Source organism: Salmo salar, chromosome ssa06, assembly GCF_905237065.1.
Source record: "Salmo salar chromosome ssa06, Ssal_v3.1, whole genome shotgun sequence".
NCBI classification, from domain to species: Eukaryota; Metazoa; Chordata; class Actinopteri; order Salmoniformes; family Salmonidae; genus Salmo; species Salmo salar.
Genome location: NC_059447.1, coordinates 31,273,621 through 31,294,267, shown reverse-complemented (window position 1 = coordinate 31,294,267; position 20,647 = coordinate 31,273,621). Strand labels below are relative to the sequence as shown.

Sequence of the window (20,647 nt, the reverse complement as noted above, 5' to 3'; positions counted from 1 at the left end):
CTTGATATTTGATCTGGGTTGACTATTAGTTTCTAAACTAGAGGTCTGTATTCCTGGTCCATAGAGCTACAGTACTGGATTAAGTGCATTTTGAGACAGCTCAATCACAGATTGATTGATTGATTGATTGACAGGGGTAATGATTCCCCAACTGGAGCACAAAGCTAGAACAACAACCAAAGAGGCAGCAGAGAGAGGAGTGAATGTCTGAACGCAGTTCTCCAGCTCACCAGGACCAGGCTTAGAGAGCAGTAGTCTGAGCCAATGTACACACGGCACTAATGCCATCATTACTAAACAGAAGAAGTACATGGTAATGAAGCAGCTGGGGTTCTAGTTCACTTACCTTGGATCCTCGCTCATTAAAGATAATCTCCACATCTAGAATCTTTCCAAATTGCTGTGGCGAGAAAGGAGACAAGAGAGGAGAGATTAAGTTATGAAAAGAGTAAGAAAACGGTTATTGTTGCCATGCCAAAATATTAGTTGTTATGCAATGATTTCAAATATATATTGTGATCTTATCAAATTATATTTTTTTTAATGCAAAATAAAGTTACTGTTTTATCTGTTATTTCTATGTAATGAAATCAATGATGTAAAAAACTGTGAAAACAAACATTGTAAACACAGCAGAGTTAGAGTAACAGAAGATATTTCACACAGAGAAAAGCTACATCAACATATGGCAAGGTGGTTGTTTGTAAGGTTGTGTTGTGATGTGAAGCAGCTCCTGAGGAAAACTCCTTTTCTCAAATCCCTGAACCGATAGAGAGAGATAACCGATAGAGACAGAGAGATAACTGATAGAGAGAGAGTGAGTTAACTAGGCTTTGACATAACGAGAGACAGACCAGCAGGCTTCTGCCTGCCCAACAAACAGGTGGCTGTGCTGTCTCTCTTTCTACACAGGTACCTGCCATTTTCTCTCTCTTTCTCCTCCTCTCCTTTTCTCGCTCTTTGTTGGTGTGAGTGTGTGTTGTTTTCTCAGTGAACAGGACTAGAGGGATGGTCCCAAGGGGTTAACGTGCTCGAGCCTTTTGATTTAACAGGCTCGACTTTGGATCATTAGAAAACAGAGGAATGAAAGCCAATCGTAAGTTCCCCCTAATGAGTGGAGTGAGAGCCACTTTTAATTGCTGTCTACAATGGCCGTATTATTTCATTAAAAGTAATTACCCTGTCAAGCGGTCCGCATCGCCTTCATTTGGGCACAACAGGGAAGAAATAGGCCTTCCATGTGGTTGGCGCTCAATGGGAATGGATGGATCGTTTGACTGAGCCACTAATAGGGGTTAGGAAGAACCGGCTATTATCTGCCTGCTCCAGCCATAGGAGAGTGATGAGAATGATGAGGGGAGTGGGTCTGGTGGAGGAGCTGGGTTTATGGGCTGGTAAAACACATATGACATCCTTCATCCCCCAGGGTCAAGTGCTGACCCCCACAACGCCTGAGAAAAAAAGTTGGAGTTATTTATGACCTTCTCAACAGGCAACGCCAGGGTAGGCCCAGCCCAGGCCACAAACTGAAGTCCATCTTGCTCATCTGGGATTTCAATTCTACATAGGCTCCCTCTCCACATCTGCCTCGTATGGTGCTCAGCTCCATTGTTTCCAATTGAAGCGCTTTACCGTACCCAGCTCCATCACATACAGAGGCATTTACATCCCAGTGTGATGCCCCTCTTCGCATGAGATGACAATGCTTCCCCATGCAATGTGCAGATGCTAATTGTTTTAACCAAGAGTAATGGGCTTGTGGCATCGATTAATTAGTTTCTGGGGAAGTCATCTTAGTGGATTCCCACATGGCACTGGGGATCTCAGCCGCTCCGCTCCCACACTCTCCTCCCTCCCCACAGCCCTCTACGCCCCAGCTCAGCCCCAGCCCAGCGCAAACAGCTGCATCAGCACCAAAGCCAATAAACAATGGCATCAATTGGAGGGGTCTCAGGAGACACAGACAGAGCTGGGGGACTGACGACACCTCCTTCCTTCCGCACCCCCAGATCAGCCATAGTAAACAATCAACATATCAATAAGGAAATGAGAAAAAGCGTCCGTTGGGGAAAAATCATAGGCACTAGTTAATATTCCTACCTCGAGACACTTTTTTTATGAGGCCTCGCTCATTCGCTCCACTTCCTATCTGAGATGCAAATGCATTTCTACTCTGTGATCAACTGGAATGCAGCGCTACCAACCACGGATAGGTCACCGTATGTATCCCTGCTTCTGCTAGGCTAAAACACCTGAATGCTGTGAGGAGGCTAGCTATCATTAGCATAATACAGCATGGTGTAGTAGTGTAGAGTGCTGCTACTGTCTGAGAGTAGCAGAGTAGTGGCTGGTGAGATAGACTGGAGCTCAGTGTGAAAGCATGGGGGCCAGAGGTCTGATTGCCCAGAGATGTTTGTTCACTAAGAGCCCTCGTCAAGCAGCCGAGGAGGAGTACTGTTGAAGAACCCAGGAGCAGAATGAGGGGGACGCCCTCAAGCAGCACAGCATGGTGCGCCGCGCTACCCGAGCTAACGCTAGCTTGGAGTGTTTTCCTTTCACTCCTCTAATCGCCCGCTCTCTCAAATATCCCACTTTTCTAATCACTGATTAAGGTCTGCAGTAGTCGCCTTAATGAGGCTTTCATTCTGCGCCTCGTTAGTGACTCAGAGGGTCATCCTCCGCACCCTTAACCCCTACGGAGGGGTAGGGTAACTCTCAAACCCTCCCTCCTTGTTTAGGGGCTTGCTAGAGTCTCTGTTAGCAGGTGCTAGCTAGTCTCTGTTTTAGCTCTCTGCTGGTGGCTGATGGAGGGTCCCAGCTAAGTGTGCACGTCACTAGAGAGCTGGAGAGAGGGGCTCTTCACAACTTGTGGGAGCAGATGGAGGTCCTGGGGGCTTGGCAGCAGCGCTGGGTTCGGCTGCGCTGCACTGGGTTCCACTGCTCCACCATTGACACATGCACCATCTCACCGCTGCCTTTCCCTTTCGCTCTTCTCTGCCTGCCTGTATGTCTGCGGGCTCTGCTCGTGTGTAACGGTAATGGTGTATTGAGCCCCTGGCGGCAGGGCAGCCATTAGAGCCAGAGGGATGGGGCTGCACACCACTGATCACATACACACAGACACAGGGTCATTGTGGAGGCCATATCCAGGGGTGGAGCCGGAGCTGAGCCGGCACGTTAATACAGCACAGACAGGATATCTCCTCTCCCAACCAGCAACCAGCTCTGCCCACAACCATCAATCCCAGGACCCAGCCACCGACTGCCCGGAAAGTTAGAGAGGGGAGGGCTGCTGGGAGGGCCACTGTTAAATTTGCATCACATATCCATAAGCTGCACACACACGTCGGCCAGGCGCACAAAGCCTCCGAGCTAATTACTGAGGCAATTTGGATTCCACAGGACCTGCTCCAGAGCTGGAAACAATAAACCCAACAATCAGACAGCACAGGAAGGAGAGAGAGAGAGAGAGAGAGAGAGAGAGAGAGAGAGAGAGAGAGAGAGAGAGAGAGAGAGAGAGAGAGAGAGAAAGACAGCAGCCGTGTTGTCCAGTAATTTATTACGCCGTAGCCAGGCTCTCCTGTAATTAATATCATCAGTTTGACGTCGTCTCCATAACGATGAAAATTAACGCCTGTAGCTTATAATGACCTAAATTAGCGTGCAACATTCAAATTAGATTTTTGGCAATGCTCCCGATTCGGATCCATTATAATTATATACTTTTTTTGTTGTGTTAATTTTAAGGACTGGAGTGAAATGCGAGACAGAGAGGTTACACTTTCAGGGAAAAGAGAGTACACCTGTTCTGGGATCAGGATGAATGTGTGTCTGGACTTTCTAGAGAGAGAGAGAGAGAGAGAGAGAGAGAGAGAGAGAGAGAGACAATACACACTCCAGGCAGGTACCATGATATGTGTGGGTGGGTAAAGAATGGTTTCCCCCAGTGAGTTCAGGGAGAGGGAAGGGATCTCACCCCAAACATTTGCCGCAGGTCGGGGTCACGGAAGCGGAAGGGGATGTTGGAGACATGTAACCTCTTGGGCTGCTGTTTCTCCGAGGAGTCCGAGAGCTGCAGCTGCAGGGAGACCTCTGATTGCGTCACGTCATCTGTCTGCCAGAGGGAAACAACAGCAGAAAGACACAAGCAGCTCATTAGTTCCTACTACTGTACCTTCGGGTCACATGGTGAGGGGGAAGAGAGACAGAGGGGGACCGGCTAACTAACTTACTTAGCGTCTGCAATTTTTCAATCTGGCAAGAAGCAGAAAACGCTAAACAGCTGATGAATTATGGTTTAAAACCTGAGGTCATGCATTACAAATCCACTTATTAATCTCTTGCACTTAGCTTCTGGAGCCACAAGAAAGAAAAATTGAGGGGTTTGACAGAAAGGCATGGATATAGATCCTAGCGCTTCTGACACATCTAGACTTGAGACACATTACTGGTGTTGTTTGCACACTGCCGTAGGAGTGCAGAGGCCCAGAGCTCCTACGTTGTCGACTCCATCATTATGCGAATGCAGTGCTGACATTGTGATATAAATGACATGTCTGATGTCTATGACAAATCCCACTTAGTTCTCTCTCAGACAAGAGTGATGAATTTCAACATGGCTGCTGGCTTGTTTACTCAAACCGACCCAGTTTTAGAGGGAGAGGGTTTCACAAGATTTGTTTCCTGTAAAAACCTTCACTGGTCATCAGAACCATTTACCCTCTCCATGGAAGGATCATTAGGGCCCAACTCTGTCTGCATAACAACAGATTACATCATTTAAATGTGTTTACCAAAATTAAAACCCAGACCTTTTGTAGACACTTCTGGCGTTATGAAATAAATGAAAAAACTTTGAGAGGTGGGGGAAAAAAGAGAGAGAAAGATAAAGAGAGAGGAGTGAAATAGGAAGCGAGGCTTGGTTAGATTGAGAGGGAGTACAAAAGCTGTTTGAATATGATATGTAAACTCCAAGGTCCCCAGGGATGTGCTCCTTGAGCAATGGCAAACACTCCATATTACACGGGCTGGCTGGAGTCACATACACAGACACCCCGCGAGTACACACACACACACACACGCACGCACACGCACACACACACACACATACACACACACACAGAAGGAGAGGGAGAGAGAGAGAAGGGGAAATAAGATAGTGAAGGACGACAGAGTGAAAAGAGAGGAACCTTAGATCGAGAACAAAAAAGGCTGACAGATGTGCACATACAGACAAACACATGTACAGACAAGCACACGCACACACACACACACACACACACACACACACACACACACACACACACACACACACACACACACACACACTCTCTCCACCATCCAACAACCCGCTCCCTGCTCCAAGGCCGTCGGGTGGCTGCAGGCCCCTGGGTGATACATATCCCACCATTTAGGAAATGGGCTAGGGATTTATTCATTATAATTCATCATCACAGTATTATCATTATCATCATGATCATAATGATGATCGCCTTTATTATTCTCATTATCATAATCACAATCTCCACTGTAATGGCCCTCATTTATTTGCTTTTATGGCCCATTCGGAGATGGTGACATACATTGTTAACACTGACAGTTGTTTGATTCAAGGTCCCACTTAGTCTCCCCTCCAGCCATCCTGGTAGGGCACATTGGTGATGGCAGGTCTGAAAGCCCTGTGTTCAGTGATGTTTAGTCATGTTCAGAGGTTATCATGTGGAGAAGGGCACAGGAGCCAGTGTAGGGGTGAGCTGGGCTAGCTAGTTCCAGTATCAGACTGGTAGAGTAGTGGAGGGGTGAGCTGGGCTAGCTAGCTCCAGTATCAGACTGGTAAAGTAGTGGAGGGGTGAGCTGGGCTAGCTAGCTCCGGTATCAGACTGGTAGAGTAGTGGAGGGGTGAGCGGGCTAGCTAGTTCCAGTATCAGACTGGTAGAGTAGTGGAGGGGTGAGCTGGGCTAGCTAGCTCCAGTATCAGACTGGTAGAGTAGTGGAGGGGTGAGCTGGGCTAGCTAGCTCCAGTATCAGACTGGTAGAGTAGTGGAGGGGTGAGCTGGGCTAGCTAGCTCCAGTATCAGACTGGTAGAGTAGTGGAGGGGTGAGCTGGGCTAGCTAGCTCCGGTATCAGACTGGTAGAGTAGTGGAGGGGTGAGCGGGCTAGCTAGTTCCAGTATCAGACTGGTAGAGTAGTGGAGGGGTGAGCTGGGCTAGCTAGTTCCAGTATCAGACTGGTAGAGTAGTGGAGGGGTGAGCTGGGCTAGCTAGCTCCGGTATCAGACTGGTAGAGTAGTGGAGGGGTGAGCTGGGCTAGCTAGCTCCAGTATCAGACTGGTAGAGTAGTGGAGGGGTGAGCTGGGCTAGCTAGCTCCGGTATCAGACTGGTAGAGTAGTGGAGGGGTGAGCTGGGCTAGCTAGCTCCAGTATCAGACTGGTAGAGTAGTGGAGGGGTGAGCTGGGCTAGCTAGCTCCGGTATCAGACTGGTAGAGTAGTGGAGGGGTGAGCTGGGCTAGCTAGTTCCAGTATCAGACTGGTAGAGTAGTGGAGGGGTGGAGTGGCGGGTGACAGAGTGAAAAGGGAGGAAGGGGTCATCAGTGTGCCATGTCCTCCTGTACTAGAGGTTAATAGCCTGAGTTGCCATGTTGGGTCCCAGGGTGACACACGGCAGACAGATGCCCGACTACTGTGGAGGGTGACAAGGCACTGGGGACCGCGGGTCAATCTGTTTCATCGGTCACACATGACTCTATCAACCTTTACCGTATGTTACCAGACTGCACAACAACTGACTCACTGTCCTGTCCTCCAGCAGCTTGGCTACTGGCTTCTTATCATGGGGTCCTCTAGCTGTGTGTTAGCAAACCTTCAGATTCACTTTTACTTCACACACTTCTTCCATACTGACTAGAGGTAAATACGACTGGCACTCATACAGCTATAGCTATTTAACCCAGACTCCATCTGTGGATCTCTGTGTTTCTGTCAGTGAGTTTAGTGCCCTTGTCTCTCCATGGCTCCTCCTGAGGGATCATCTGGATCCAGGCTGGTTGGGAGAAGGTGAGATGGTTACAGCGTAAAATAATTACATGTGCATTACCATATGACAGGGGTCTTCAACCTTTTCTTGCCCAGGGACCCCCTCCCAGGCACCCGGCAATACCCATCATACGTTAGCAAAGACATCCTGTCTTATCATCTGGTGAATGTTAATGGAAAGGAAAAGTTATCAACATTTTAAAATGAATACATTTGGTAAATATTTTGACCCCCTCACATTATAATTTGAAGAGGAAGTGTAAACTCTTGTGTGTAAACTTGTTGTGTGTATGTACTGACATGTACTGTATGTGTAACTGCTTGATGCACACACACACACTACATGTTCATGTTTTTACACACACACTACATGTTCATGTTTTTACACACACACTACATGTTCATGTTTTTACACACACACTACATGTTCATGTTTTTACACACACACTACATGTTCCTGTTTTTACACACACACACGTTCATGTTTTACACACACACTACATGTTCCTGTTTTTACACACACACTACACGTTCATGTTTTACACACACACTACATGTTCATGTTTTTAAATGTATGTAACTTGTAAAGTCTTTTGTCTGTAATGTCTTTTTTGTTATGTTACCCAGTGAGACTAGCTGTCGCTGTTAACGTCAGCTAATGGGGATCCTAATAAATCAAATCAATAACTAATATAGTCTATTAGTTAGAAAGGTAACTCCAAACTCATTTTCGCCTAGAGCAGCTGTTTATCTGGTTAAACAAAGGTTAGCCATGTGTTGGTAAAAATGAATGTCCAAGTCAAGAAAGCTTTCCAGCAGCCAGCGGCACTTGCCACACTGGTAGCCTTTTCGCAGGTGCTGTTTCAAAGCCTATGTCAGATACTCCAATGAGTGTAATTTGCTCAATATTCAGAGTTGAAGAATAATGTTGACATCATTAGAAATATGATATTCTCATCTGTTCTACAGTATGTATATAATAAAAAATGTGTTTATTCTGCTGTTGCTAGCGATATTCATAAAAACATTAGGGGGGGGGGTCCACTTATTTAAAAAATCTATATTTCCCCGGACCCCCGGTTGAATAATCCTGCCATAGGAGACCCCGTTCAGTGGCACTTTACCGACCTGGCAGCTGCTGTCACAGTCATGGCGAGGGAGGGAGGCTGATGCAACCCCAGGCGTCACCCGCCGCCTGCCACTACTGTCCCCGCCAAGCGTAGCTGTCATCTCGGGCGGCGAGTCACCCACCCTGCTTCCTGTTCATTCATTCCTCTAACAGACTCCCTCGCCGTTATTTGCAAATCGCTTTCAAAGTGCTGTGCTCAGCACATTCCCCCTCCTCTCAGTGGCATTACAAGCACATAATTGAAACTATCTGATTGGAACGCCGCCAAGCAGGTAGATTACATCCGATTAAGTGGGGGGCATACCGAGTCGTCGCTCACAAGAATTATAATGCCTTCCTTTAATGCACCCCCCCCCCATCTAATCCTCCATTGTTTGTCTCTTCTTCTCTAAAGAAGCTGTAAACAAATCCCTTCTTCAGTCACCTGAAATAGCAGGGGGTGAGAGAGAGGTAGAGTAGAGACCCTCCTCCCTCCCTCCCCCTGGCCTGCTATTCCTATAGATAACACAGACATCCCCTTTAACTGGGTCATATATACACTCATCATCCAGGCATAGGCTGCTAGAATCTCTTGCGAATCGCAAACTCTCTCTAAGAGAGATCATCTGAGTGAGTGTGCATACTCTTCCATGTGCTTGAACTGTATGTGTGTCTGCATATGTATAGCCCATGTGTCTGTTATCACAAGCTCCCAGAATCCACTTTGGATAGTCCTCATGCAGCTGACACAGACTTTGAAAAATCGGGAATTGAGTGCAGTCCTAACGACACTGCCTTAATTTGTTATCTGAATAAAAAGAATGATAACTCATGAAATCCAAACCCAACCTTGGACTATTTGAATGGCGCTTGCTAGATAACGAGCTCCGCTTTTTTTAAACAGAACTTGCTGGCAGCCCCTTTCTACAGTCTCATTCTCTCTCTGAGGATTTGGAGAAAGTTTGACTGCCTCTTTCTATCCTCAAGTCACCCGCTTTCATGTGAGTGTCGTTTGAACATGGGAGTCACACAGCAGGCCCCAGAGGTCTGAGTCTGGACAACAGCACCTCCCTGGAGTAGAGGAGGACTGACTGACTGGAGAGATGAGGAGAGAGGAGAGGCAATCCCTCATTAAACACACACTGCCAACCCTCCGCCGGGAATTCACACAGAATCCATGCATTGCATTCTCTTTTCCTCATGACTCTTTTAAAGTCTATAACTTTTCCAAGACGGCCAGAGTAAAGCACTGAGGAGTGGGAGCCCAGTGAGTGCTGATCTGCTCCCCAATCTATGTTTCTGCAGGGTGTCCTAATCAAAGACACCCGCGCCCTTCTGTGGCACCCAAAGCAAACAGGCTGGCTCTGTCATTAAAGCAGGGGAGCGCAGCGCGGAGCAGCAGTGGTGGTGGGGGGCACAGCGGTGGGGAGTGCTCCCCTACACCAGCGGCCCCAGGGATTAGCCAGCCACTCTGTTTACAGCCCACTAATCTGATCCCTCTCTCCTCACTGGCTGGGAGAGATGGAGAAAGAAGGAGAGAGAGAGGGGTAGAGAGAGAAAGAGAGAGTGGGGGAAAGAAAGGGAGGGAAAGGGAGAGGGAGAAAGATAGTGAGAGAGGGAGGGAGCCGTGAAGGAAAGCAGGGCTGTCTCTCATCTCTCCATGGCCACGTCACTTGGCTTTCTTCACAGCGGGTGGACAGATGAAATGAAATCTAAAATGGCGAGAGAAGAAGTGAGTGGCGTGGGGGAATGAGAGGCAGCGACACGGCAGGGTCCTGAGCAGGGGAGTGGAACCTCCTGCTAAGTCTCTCCTTACTCACTGAACACAGTATATCTGTGTAGCTGCCATTAAGAGTCAGCCATGACGACGGAGTCACACACATCTTCAAATCAAACATGATTTCATTACAGAGCAATGCTACAGTTATGCACATGGCTTTGCTATATCTGTACCTGTAATTCACAGCTGATTTCTCCACCCATTATCCATGGTGCTTCAGTGCTTCTATGTTTAGGAAAATGGAGTTGTTAATGATGTTTTTTATGGGTGACTTGAATCCCTCAGAGGAGCAGCCTTGACCCCCAGCTGACCTCTCCCAGCAAGTGGTTTCATGTGAGAGGAGGAGAGGAAGAGAGGGAGGAAAGGAAGAAAGGCCGGACTGAAGTCACATTTTCTCCCGCTGGTATTATCAGGAGTTAGAGAGAGGGAGACTTCTGCTGAATCCTCCTCTCTGATCCTCAACCACCTCCAGAAAGGGTGAATCCCAGGTTATGGCATATTTTATATATAAAATATATTTTGTATACTTTCACTTAATTTAAACCACATGTCAACGCCTACCTGGTGGGCTCACATCGCTATAGTGTTTGCTCTGTCCTATTGGTCCAAAGTATAGGCTGCTGAATATGCTGAACTCAACATATTTAACCATGACAGAAACTAGCTGTTATATGTAGAATTTTATATATTTAACTACGGAAAGTAGCTGTGTAATATTCAGTATTTGACATGTCAAATTATGAAAAAATAACAACACGGTTGAATTCAAGCTGTTTTAACTACATGGAAAAATGGTGATGTAATATGCTGAATTCAACATATTTTACTGTGGAGAAATAGCTGCAGGGTATGGTGAATTTGACATATTCTACTATGGTAAAATAGTTGTCAGTATGGTGAATTTGACATATTCTACTATGGTAAAATAGCTGTCAGTATGGTGAATTTGACATTCTACTATGGTAAAATAGCTGTCAGTATGGTGAATTTGACATATTCTACTATGGTAAAATAGCTGTCAGTATGGTGAATTTGACATATTCTACTATGGTAAAATAGCTGTCAGTATGCTGAATTTGACATATTCTACTATGGTAAAATAGCTGTCAGTATGGTGAATTTGACATTCTACTATGGTAAAATAGCTGTCAGTATGGTGAATTTGACATATCTTACTATGGAATAATAGCTGTTTGCTGAATTCCCCATATTTAACTCAGAGAAAGTGTTTGTGGATAATCCTGGCTTAGCGGCAGCTCCTCAGGAGGCAGTGCAATATGTTGAGGGACATTCTCAGAGGTTTATATACATTTACAGCTAATTAGCTAATTTGACCAATTAGGCAGGGCTTTTTGGCTGGCCAAGCCCAGGCCCCTGCAGGCATAGAGTGCAACTTTCCCTCCTCTCCTTTCCACTAACTCCATAACCAAATGGATCAGGGGGAGGGCTTGTCCCCCTTTCACAGAGCCTAAATGATTCATGTGTACAGCATGTTGAATCTCACTGGCGGAAATAAATAAAACCCTTCAGGTTTCCACGTTTTCCAGAGAGCCCGGCTTCTCAAAAATGCACTTTGATTTCGCCACAACGTTTCCAATTAAGTTCAATCAACTCCAACTCACGCAGAATCAGCTCCACTCTTTGACATCTTTATGTATTTTCTGACATCAAAGTCTACTCCTGCACCCTTGTACACTCTGGGTAGTTGTGTAACGTTAACGTTACCTAACCGAATGAGCCACTGCACAACCTTATGACCGCCATATGTAATATTCCATCACTTCCTGCTTCCAAGCCTTTATTAACAATCCTACTGGTAATGGTCTTAAGGCTAAGGTTCCTTAAACACCTCCGGTCATCAACCTAATTTAAGATAATGCCAGGTGTGTGTTGTGTTGTTGAGCGGTACTGACCGGTACAGTCGTGTTGGCGGTGATGGCGGGCGTGTTGTTGTCGGTGCCCGGCGGCTCACTGTGCGTCTGTGTGGGGGTGTAGAGGGTCATGGCGTGCTCGGGAACCCTGTTCTGCCCGGTGTAGTCCTGCGTGGGGAGGGGGTGGGGTGCCGCAAACTCGGCCGGGATGCCATTCTGTGGGGGAGGCGGATACTGGGCTGGCGTGTACGGCTGGGCCATGGCTTCTGGGGGGTTGGTGGCCTCTTGGTTACCCTATTAAGACAAAGAGGAGAAGACAGTGTTACACTCATTGTTCCACATCACTTGTGATTAAAGTTACATTGTTAGAACAGTGGAGTACGTTGTTAGTAGTACTAAAGAACAACGCAGCATGAAAGACATGCTGGTTTCCCCTGTGCTTTGGAAGTAGCTGGGGAGATGAAGAGTTGTCCTGCAAACTAAGTATCTCAGGGAAATAGCTATCATATCATATTTCACCCCAGATTAGAGGATTCCTTGATCATTATTAATGAACATAGTTTATGGTGTGTAGAGCACGGCTCTCTGGTGGTGGGGCAGGAGCGAGGAGGAAACTCAATTGCACTCATGGCAAAGCGCAAGAGGAAAGATCAATTAATTGATACAATTTTGATTAGAGCCTTTGATTCAAATGACAGGTCGGTTATAGGAGCAGCCGATTCCTTTCTGTGTTCCACTTTTCTGCTTTGAACACCTACTACCTGAATCTTACTTGATACATCTGTCCTGTCCTTGGCTCTTCCTTCTCACCCCCTCCCTCACTCATATCCCTCTTTCATTCTGTCCTACTCGTCTTGTTCTGTCTCTGTGCTCCTGAGTGACTTAAGTGATAGATGGCTGGTAGAGACGTGGCAGGCGCTTTGCAAACCCTTTCTCTCGTGTGGGCGCTTAAGATGATGAGCTGTTGAATTAATGGACTTTTCTGGCTGGTGCACATTGTTAAGCAAAGCAATGGTAGGACTAGAGGAGAGCATGTCTTATTGTTCTACACACTGAGCCCTGCTAGAACAGATACCACACCTCTACATTAAAACCCCAACAACTGGGTTTTAAAAAAGGTGAGACAATAACGGCAGAATCCAATAACACATTCCCACCAAATATCCCCAATCAAATTTGGAGATACAGATCACAAGAGCTGAACGCATAACTCCTCCGATAAGAGAAGACAAAGAGGCTTATGGGTAAGGGGAAAAACAATAACAGTAAACAGATAGAGAAGTTTCTGTCTCTTCCAAGCCTTAACTGGCGAGGGACGGAGAGAGGAGAGATAAATGCTTTTTATTCCTTTTTTCGCACTTGTGTGCATTGCTGTTTGGGCTCTATGTTGCAGGCTTCCACAGACAGCCGTAGCTAGTTGGGCTGGAGGAGAGAAGAGGAGGCCTGTGCTTTAATGAGGGAGCGGAGCCGTGCAGCATAGCGCCCAGCGCTGTAAATGTTTTGGAAACAATGATACACTGACGTGTTGCCAAACAAACCACAGTCCAAACCACTTGGCCAATTAAAGAAATGCCTCCATTATCTAAATTAAAAAATAAAGGCCCTTCAGCCTTGAGAGATGAGGAGGATTGACCAGCTTCAAGAGAAGCCACAGAGTCTCAAGGCCTGGGCCCTCAACACCTCCGTAACCTCACCTACCCTGCTTACCTCCATCTCTCTCTCCTTACCTCCCCTCTCGTTCCCCCGTCTCTTTCTTCCCTCCCGTTTTGTGCTGAAACATTTTTAATCTCTCCCCCTGTGCTCTACTTTTCATCTCCCTCTAGTCATGGCGTTATATAACCTACTTGCATTGCAGGGCATCCTTATTCAAGTCGACTCTTGATGTCGGCAATTTTAAACTTTTAAGCACCCACTTCAAGGAAGGGGGCTGGTTAGCTACCTAAAAACGGAAGCTTCTCATGGAACAGCAGCAGCTGAGACCTTTCACATAGTTTCCCCATGAGCCAGTTTAAGTGGTCTAACATCAACAAATCAATTAGGAAAGAAAGCTTGAGTCCAGATGACAACAAGGCATGTATGAGAAACAGTTTTCACACCATATGGGAGATCAAGGCTACATTAGAGGATTCTGTTAGACATGGCGAGGCACAGAGCACCAGTGTACTTGTGTCACGCCTATTGTTCTTGGAGCATAAAACAAGGGCATGGGACTGAAATAAAGCCATGTGACACACAACACTGGGTAACAGCCTGGAGCTGGGAGCGAGAGCGAGAGCGAGAGAGAGAGAGAGAGAGAGAGAGAGAGAGAGAGAGAGAGAGAGAGAGAGAGAGAGAGATGCAGCAACAAAGTGTTGTACTGCACTATACAGCACCACAGCACTGTTTCAAAGGGCAGCAAACCAAAAGCAAGGAGTGGGGGTCTATGGGTGTGAGTAGAGAACGGGGCTCATTAGTGAAACACAAAGTAACACTGGCTCTTGTATGATCTTCCCCTTCTCTCTGATGTATGTGACAAACAAGTTATTCAACTGGAAATGAACTAGAAGAGAAAAAAGGACCCATGCAAATCAGCAGCGTTGGTCCCTCTGTGACCGCACATCCTTTTAGCTGGTGATAATCCACAGTGCCTGATGAAAACCCCAACACCATATCAACCATAAAGCTCTCAGGCGCAGGTTGCAGTTCCCATCTCTCCCATCTCTCACGGCTCTGACGGGGAGACGTTAAGTTATGGCCGAAGAGAAACTGCTCCTAGTCGTTTGTGTGGTGTTATGAGGCCCCGGGCGGCAGGCGGCGTTCGTCCACCTGCAGGCGTGTTAACGATGGACGAGCAGGTCCCAGCGTGGTAATTCAGCGCCCCCGCACAAGGCCAGACGGTAGGAGTTAGCTAAACCCCTCCTCCATCGACAGGACCAGGGGGAATACAGGAATCCAGACAGAACGCCCAGTCTGTATCGATCTCCTATCTCTCTCTCGCTATCTCTTACTCCCACCTTTCTCTCTCTCCATCTCTCTCTCCTTTACCCCTCAACCCCTACTACAGAAGAGCACAATAAAAAACACTCTCTTTAATGTTAAGCACTCTCCCAGTGTAAAATTGGATTGAAACCCTTACTTAACGAAATCACTTTTGGTAGCAGAGTTTTTGTTTTTACAGTCAGCATTAGGCAGCCCTGTCTAAGGTGCAGGGGGGCGAGGAGTTTGGGCAGGCCCAAATGGCTTGGACTTCCAGACCTGCTCGTCGAGAGAGAAACACAGGGCAAAGGACAGGTGGAGAGTGATGCTACTGTAACTGCTAACTGGTGTTAGCTCTTTTGATGATAAAAGCTCCATTTCATATCCATGGATACCGTGGGTAGAGTTTTTGGCCAGTGGCCAATAATCTCTGATCCTCTTCAACAAAGCTGCTGGGGACTTGCTCTCTGAGGCAGGCCAGGCAGAGATGGGCTGAGCACATACAGTAGCTGGGGAGAACTCATATCAGCAGAGTGGTGTCAGTTCCTGTACTGTGCATGGGAGGTCAGAGTGTAAAGCTAAGGCTAAAGACAGTAGGTGACTAATTGTGTTGCATTGAATCCAGGGGGAAATCACTCAAATGGGAGCCATTGGTGATATTAGCTAAGGACGTGTGATGGAGTGGGCAGCGTTATGGCTTTTACTTAGACACACTGAGTCAGCCACTCAGACTCATGGTGTTTTGTCTTGTTTTTTAGGGGGTGGATCAGCTTTAATATTGAGGATAGATTATTGCTTCTATCAATGTTATTGCCTGCATCATTGCCAGTCCCTACTATATTTTTGGGGTAAATATATAAATACATACATACACATACATACATACATACAAACACATACCCAAATACATACATCATACCCAAATACATACCCATACATACATACATACATACATACACACTACACATACATACATTCATACATACATACATACATACATACATACATACATACATACATACATACATACATACATACATACATACATACATACATACAGTTGAAGTTTACATACATTTAGGTTGGAGTCATTAAAACTCGCTTTTCAACCACTCCACACATTTCTTGTTAACAAATTATAGTTTTGGCAAGTCGGTTAGGACATCTACTTTGTGCATGACAAGTAATTTTTCCAACAATTGTTTACAGATAGATTATTTCACTTATAATTCACTGTATCACAATTCCAGTGGGTCAGAAGTTTACATACACTAAGTTGACTGTGCCTTTAAACAGCTTGGAAAAGTCCAGAAAATGATGTCATGGCTTTATAAGCTTCTGATAGGCTAATTGACATCATTTGAGTCAATTGGAGGTGTACCTGTGGATGTATTTCAAGGCCAACCTTCAAACTCAATGCCTCTTTGCTTCACATCATGGGAAAATCAAAAGAAATCAGCCAAGACCTCAGAAAAAAAATTATAGATCTCCACAAGTCTGGTTCATCCTTGGGAGCAATTTCCAAACGCCTGAAGGTACCACGTTCATCTGTACAAACAATAGTGCACAAGTATAAACACCATGGGACCACGCAGCCATCATACCGCTCAGGAAGGAGACACATTCTGTCTCCTAGCGATGAACGTACTTTGGTGCGAAAAGTGCAAATCAATCCCAGAACAACAGCAAAGGACCTTGTGAAGATGCTGGAGGAAACAGGTTCAAAGGTATCTATATCCACAGTAAAACGAGTCCTATATCAACATAACCTGAAAGGCCGCTCAGCAAGGAAGAAGCCACTGCTCCAAAACTGCCATAAAAAGCCAGACTACGATTTGCAACTGCACATGGGGCCAAAGATTGTACTTTTTGGAGGAATGTCCTCTGGTCTGATGAAACAAAAATACAACTGTTTGGCCATAATGACCATCGTTATGATTGGAGGAGAAAGGGGGAGGCTTGCAAGCCGAAGAACACCATCCCAACCGTGAAGCACGGGGGTGGCAGCATCATGTTGTGGGTGAGCCTTGCTGCAGGAGAGACGGGTGCACTTCACAAAATAGATGGCATCATGAGACAGGATAATGATATGGATATATTGAAGCAACATCTCAAGACATCAGTCAGGAAGTTAAAGCTTGGTCGCAAATGTGTCTTCCAAATGGACAATGACCCCAAGCATACTTCCAAAGTTGTGGCAAAATCTCTTAAGGACAACAAAGTCAAGGTATTGGAGTGGCCTTCACAAAGCCCTGACCTCAATCCCATAGACAATTTGTGGGCAGAACTGAAAAAGTGTGTGCGAGCAAGGAGGCTTACAAACCTGACTCAGTTACACCAGCTCTGTCAGGAGGAATGAGCCAAAATTCACCCAACTTATTGTGGGAAGCTTGTGGAAGGCCACCCGAAACGTTTGACACAAGTTAAACAATTTTAAGGCAATGCTACCAAATACTAATTGAGTGTATGTAAACGTCTGACCCACTGGGAATGTGATGAAAGAAATAAAAGCTGAAATAAATCATTCTCTCTACTATTATTCTGACATTTCACATTCTTAAAATAAAGTGGTGATCCTAAAACACGACACTTTTACTGGGATTAAATGTCAGGAATTATGAAAAACTGAGTTTAAATGTATTTGGCTAAGGTGTATGTAAACTTCCGACTTCAACTATACATAGATACATACACATACCCATATACATACATAAACATTCATACATATACACATACATACATACATACATACATACATACATACATATATATATATATACACACTTTTTTAGAATATACCTTTATTATTCCCCGCAAACCCTACCACCCCTCCCCCAATTGGAGTAAACTAATAAAGACTAATTTGTTAGGGACTGGAAGACCTTGAAAAGTCTCTACCACACAGGTTCATCTGTCACCAGATCCAACATCAGACCTGTTACAATATTAGATGATCCGTTTGAGATGTTGAGCTACAAGAATACCAGGCGAATATCGAGAATGTGTTCATTTCTGGGTAATTCAGCATATATGTGTGTACTGTAGTCTACATTAGTTACTGAACTGGCATGTTGACAGGAACCCTTTAAAATGGCTCAAGTTTACAGAACCTATCCAGTGCAGTGAGTCCAAAGGAGAGGAAGGGAAAGAGTGTGGAGTGTTTTCTAGCGACAGCACAGACATAGAGAAGAGAAGCACTCATCTCACTGTAATGACTCCCTCACTGAGAGGAAGGCAAACTTGTGACAAATCCCGTTGGGCCATTGCAGCAGAAAACAGAGTGGGGACAACCGGAGAGTGTCACGTAGCTCAACAGTGGCCAACGTAGAGCATGCAACACACACGAAACACAGCGAGGATTTCAGCCAGCCAAGCACATAAAAGCCCCTTGTTGTTTTCACCCCCGCTACTGACGCCCAGCTAATTGAACCCCAACAAACAGACATGCAGAAAAAGCAGGCAGGCCAGTGAGGCAGGCCTGGGATGATTTTCAACATCCAGCAACTGGCATTAGTTTTGTCTTAACAGGCACACATAAATAAAGCTTGAGTCTAGCTAGGTCCATTTTAATTAGGCAAGCCATATGATCATGCTCCAACACTGCGTTAGCGTTAGCAGTGTTAGCAGCGCTAGCATCTCACCAGAGGCTGCAGCCAGCCAGGGAGAGCCTGTTAATTACAACCACCTGCCAAACCATTCAAGGTGAGTCTGAAAAGCCCAACTCGGAGGCAGAGGTAAACAACAACAACAAAACAAATCCTCCAGTTGGGTTTCTCATGATGAAGCAGATTTCCGGATGTACCGGCTGGCTTTTCCCCCTCATTGTCTTCCAATTACAGTGAAACTTTGGGAGAGACAGAGGGGAGAGAGCATGGAGAGGTTGAAATGCAGCGGCCCAATTTAATGCAGATTTGAAGCACCTGAGAAAAGCGTTTGCATCCCACTAGCTACCCCCAGTGTTCTTCCATACCACTCTTCAGCAGTTTGGGATTCCAAATAGGCTAGGCACAGCATTATTATTTTCCTTCACATTTCCTCTCTTGCCAACTCTCCTCTATCAGTTTTTCCACCTCATTTGTGGAAGAATCTGTCCATGAAGTTAAATACTGCATCTACACTCGGCCCCCAGAGTGAATAGAGATTTTTTGCACTCTTTTTTCTTCAGGAGCCTTAATCGTTTACACATGTGACATATGTTTCATTCCTTCTAACATGATTTTTCCTAATTATTTTGAAGCATTTATTTGTGATTCATGGCGTGTTCACGCACTAGACGGAACTAGGAAACTCAGAAATTGAACGCAGCAGGTGTAGAACTTTCAGAGTTTCCTAGTTCCAACTAGCACGCGGCTTCATCCTTGGACAGGGTATTAAAGGGAGAGTTAATTTCCCTCTATCCCTTGTTGATTTCTTTATTACATTGCTGCCGCACTGCACAACACCACACACCGAGCCTCAGCCTGTGCTGATCGAGATGGGAGTGCTCTTAGCGTCTGCAGTGCTACGACTAGCAAGTGTTACTATACCTCAGAGACGACTGGAGCGCCACTTAATAAACAGAGCAGACAGAGGATCACTTTGAACTCCTGTGACATGTAATGAACCTGTCCGTCTCCTCCTCAGCCAGCCAGCCAGCCGCCCGCTGTAGCAGCCATGCATGGATCTGATCTGTCGGGGGCTGGAGAACGGCGCATTAAAAAGCTCCTAATAAACCAACAGGATCTTTAAAAACAACTATCATTTACAGATGATCGGAGCCGCCATGTTTTCCCCACACCATAAAAGCAGATAATTGCCTCTTTCAATGTTGTTGCCTTTTTGTTGCGTAACAGACATTTACATCAGGGACTAATTATTCCAGACTTGTTGTCGGAATTCAAATAGACATGTGGGCTGTGTGTCGTTTTTAACATCAACTAAGCCCGCAGGCGTTGCTTTTGACCTGATCAAATGTACTACAGTAAATCTCAGCCCCCTCTCAATCCTCCTTCTCATGTATCAAATGACATGAACAGATTGATATTGGTAAACTTTTATTATACATGTTCTAAATAGATAAGACTCTTCAATTTCTAGAAATTGCTATTGGTCACGGAGATAAAGACCTATCTGAAATGAAAATTGATGTCTGAACAGTTGATCAGGGACATTCTTTTGATTCTGGTCATACACGTGTGAATCAATTCTCGTACCGTGCCGATCCACTGATCTACACCAGATCTAATTTAGCTGGCAAATGAGTATTTTTCTACTGTAATTTAACATTGTTGAAGTGACACCAACATTTGGTTAGGAACCAGCTGTGTGCCATTGTGATGTGGACTCTCATTGAGGGTTATGATAAGAGGCCAAACTGCCTCATGAGGGACAAATGCCAGCGCTTAAACATGCAGGAATCTTAACATGACATTCGTTGACCGCTGTGACAATGGCAAACATATGCAAATGAGACAGAGTGTCGCTCTCATTATGACCCTGTCACTGAGACACTGACCCCTCCTACTGTAGAGAGAGATAGAGAGAGAGGGGGAGAGCAAACGCAGAAATAAAAAGATCGTAAAACCAGGAAGCAAACAGGTAAAAGGCACCATTTACATTGTCTAACTCTTGTCTTCCTTTTCTATTCTTCCTGCCTTTGTAATCCTTCTCTTTGGTTTCCCTTTGCCTCGGTGGGTTTCTCTTTGCTCTGCGGAGGAGGGCACGGGGAGGGGAGGGACAGATTTACATGGGCCATATTCTTTGAAGTGAACATGCCTACTACTCCCTGCTGTAGCCCAAGCTCATCTAATCAGCAGCTAATTCCAGTTATTAAGATTTGAGAGATAACTTTGATTCATCACAGTCCATCTACCCCAATCGGTTAATCACTGTCGTCCTAAGCTCTTTTTTAGTCCTCCTTT

General features: G+C 45.7%; 1 protein-coding gene across 11 annotated transcripts in view; it reads right to left on the bottom strand.

Annotated features, from left to right (window-relative positions):
• LOC106601438 (RNA binding protein fox-1 homolog 3) overlaps nt 1-20,647 on the bottom strand; it is a 380,636-nt gene that overhangs the window by 33,047 nt on the left and 326,942 nt on the right. For all 11 annotated transcript variants that reach the window (XM_045720266.1, XM_045720265.1, XM_045720263.1 and 8 more), the window contains 3 exons: nt 11,835-12,086; nt 3,977-4,114; nt 347-400 (listed from right to left, as the gene is read on the bottom strand). In XM_045720266.1, coding sequence (XP_045576222.1) covers nt 347-400; nt 3,977-4,114; nt 11,835-12,053 — 411 coding nt within the window. In that variant the 5' untranslated portion in view covers nt 12,054-12,086. The remainder of the gene's footprint in view (nt 1-346; nt 401-3,976; nt 4,115-11,834; nt 12,087-20,647) is intronic.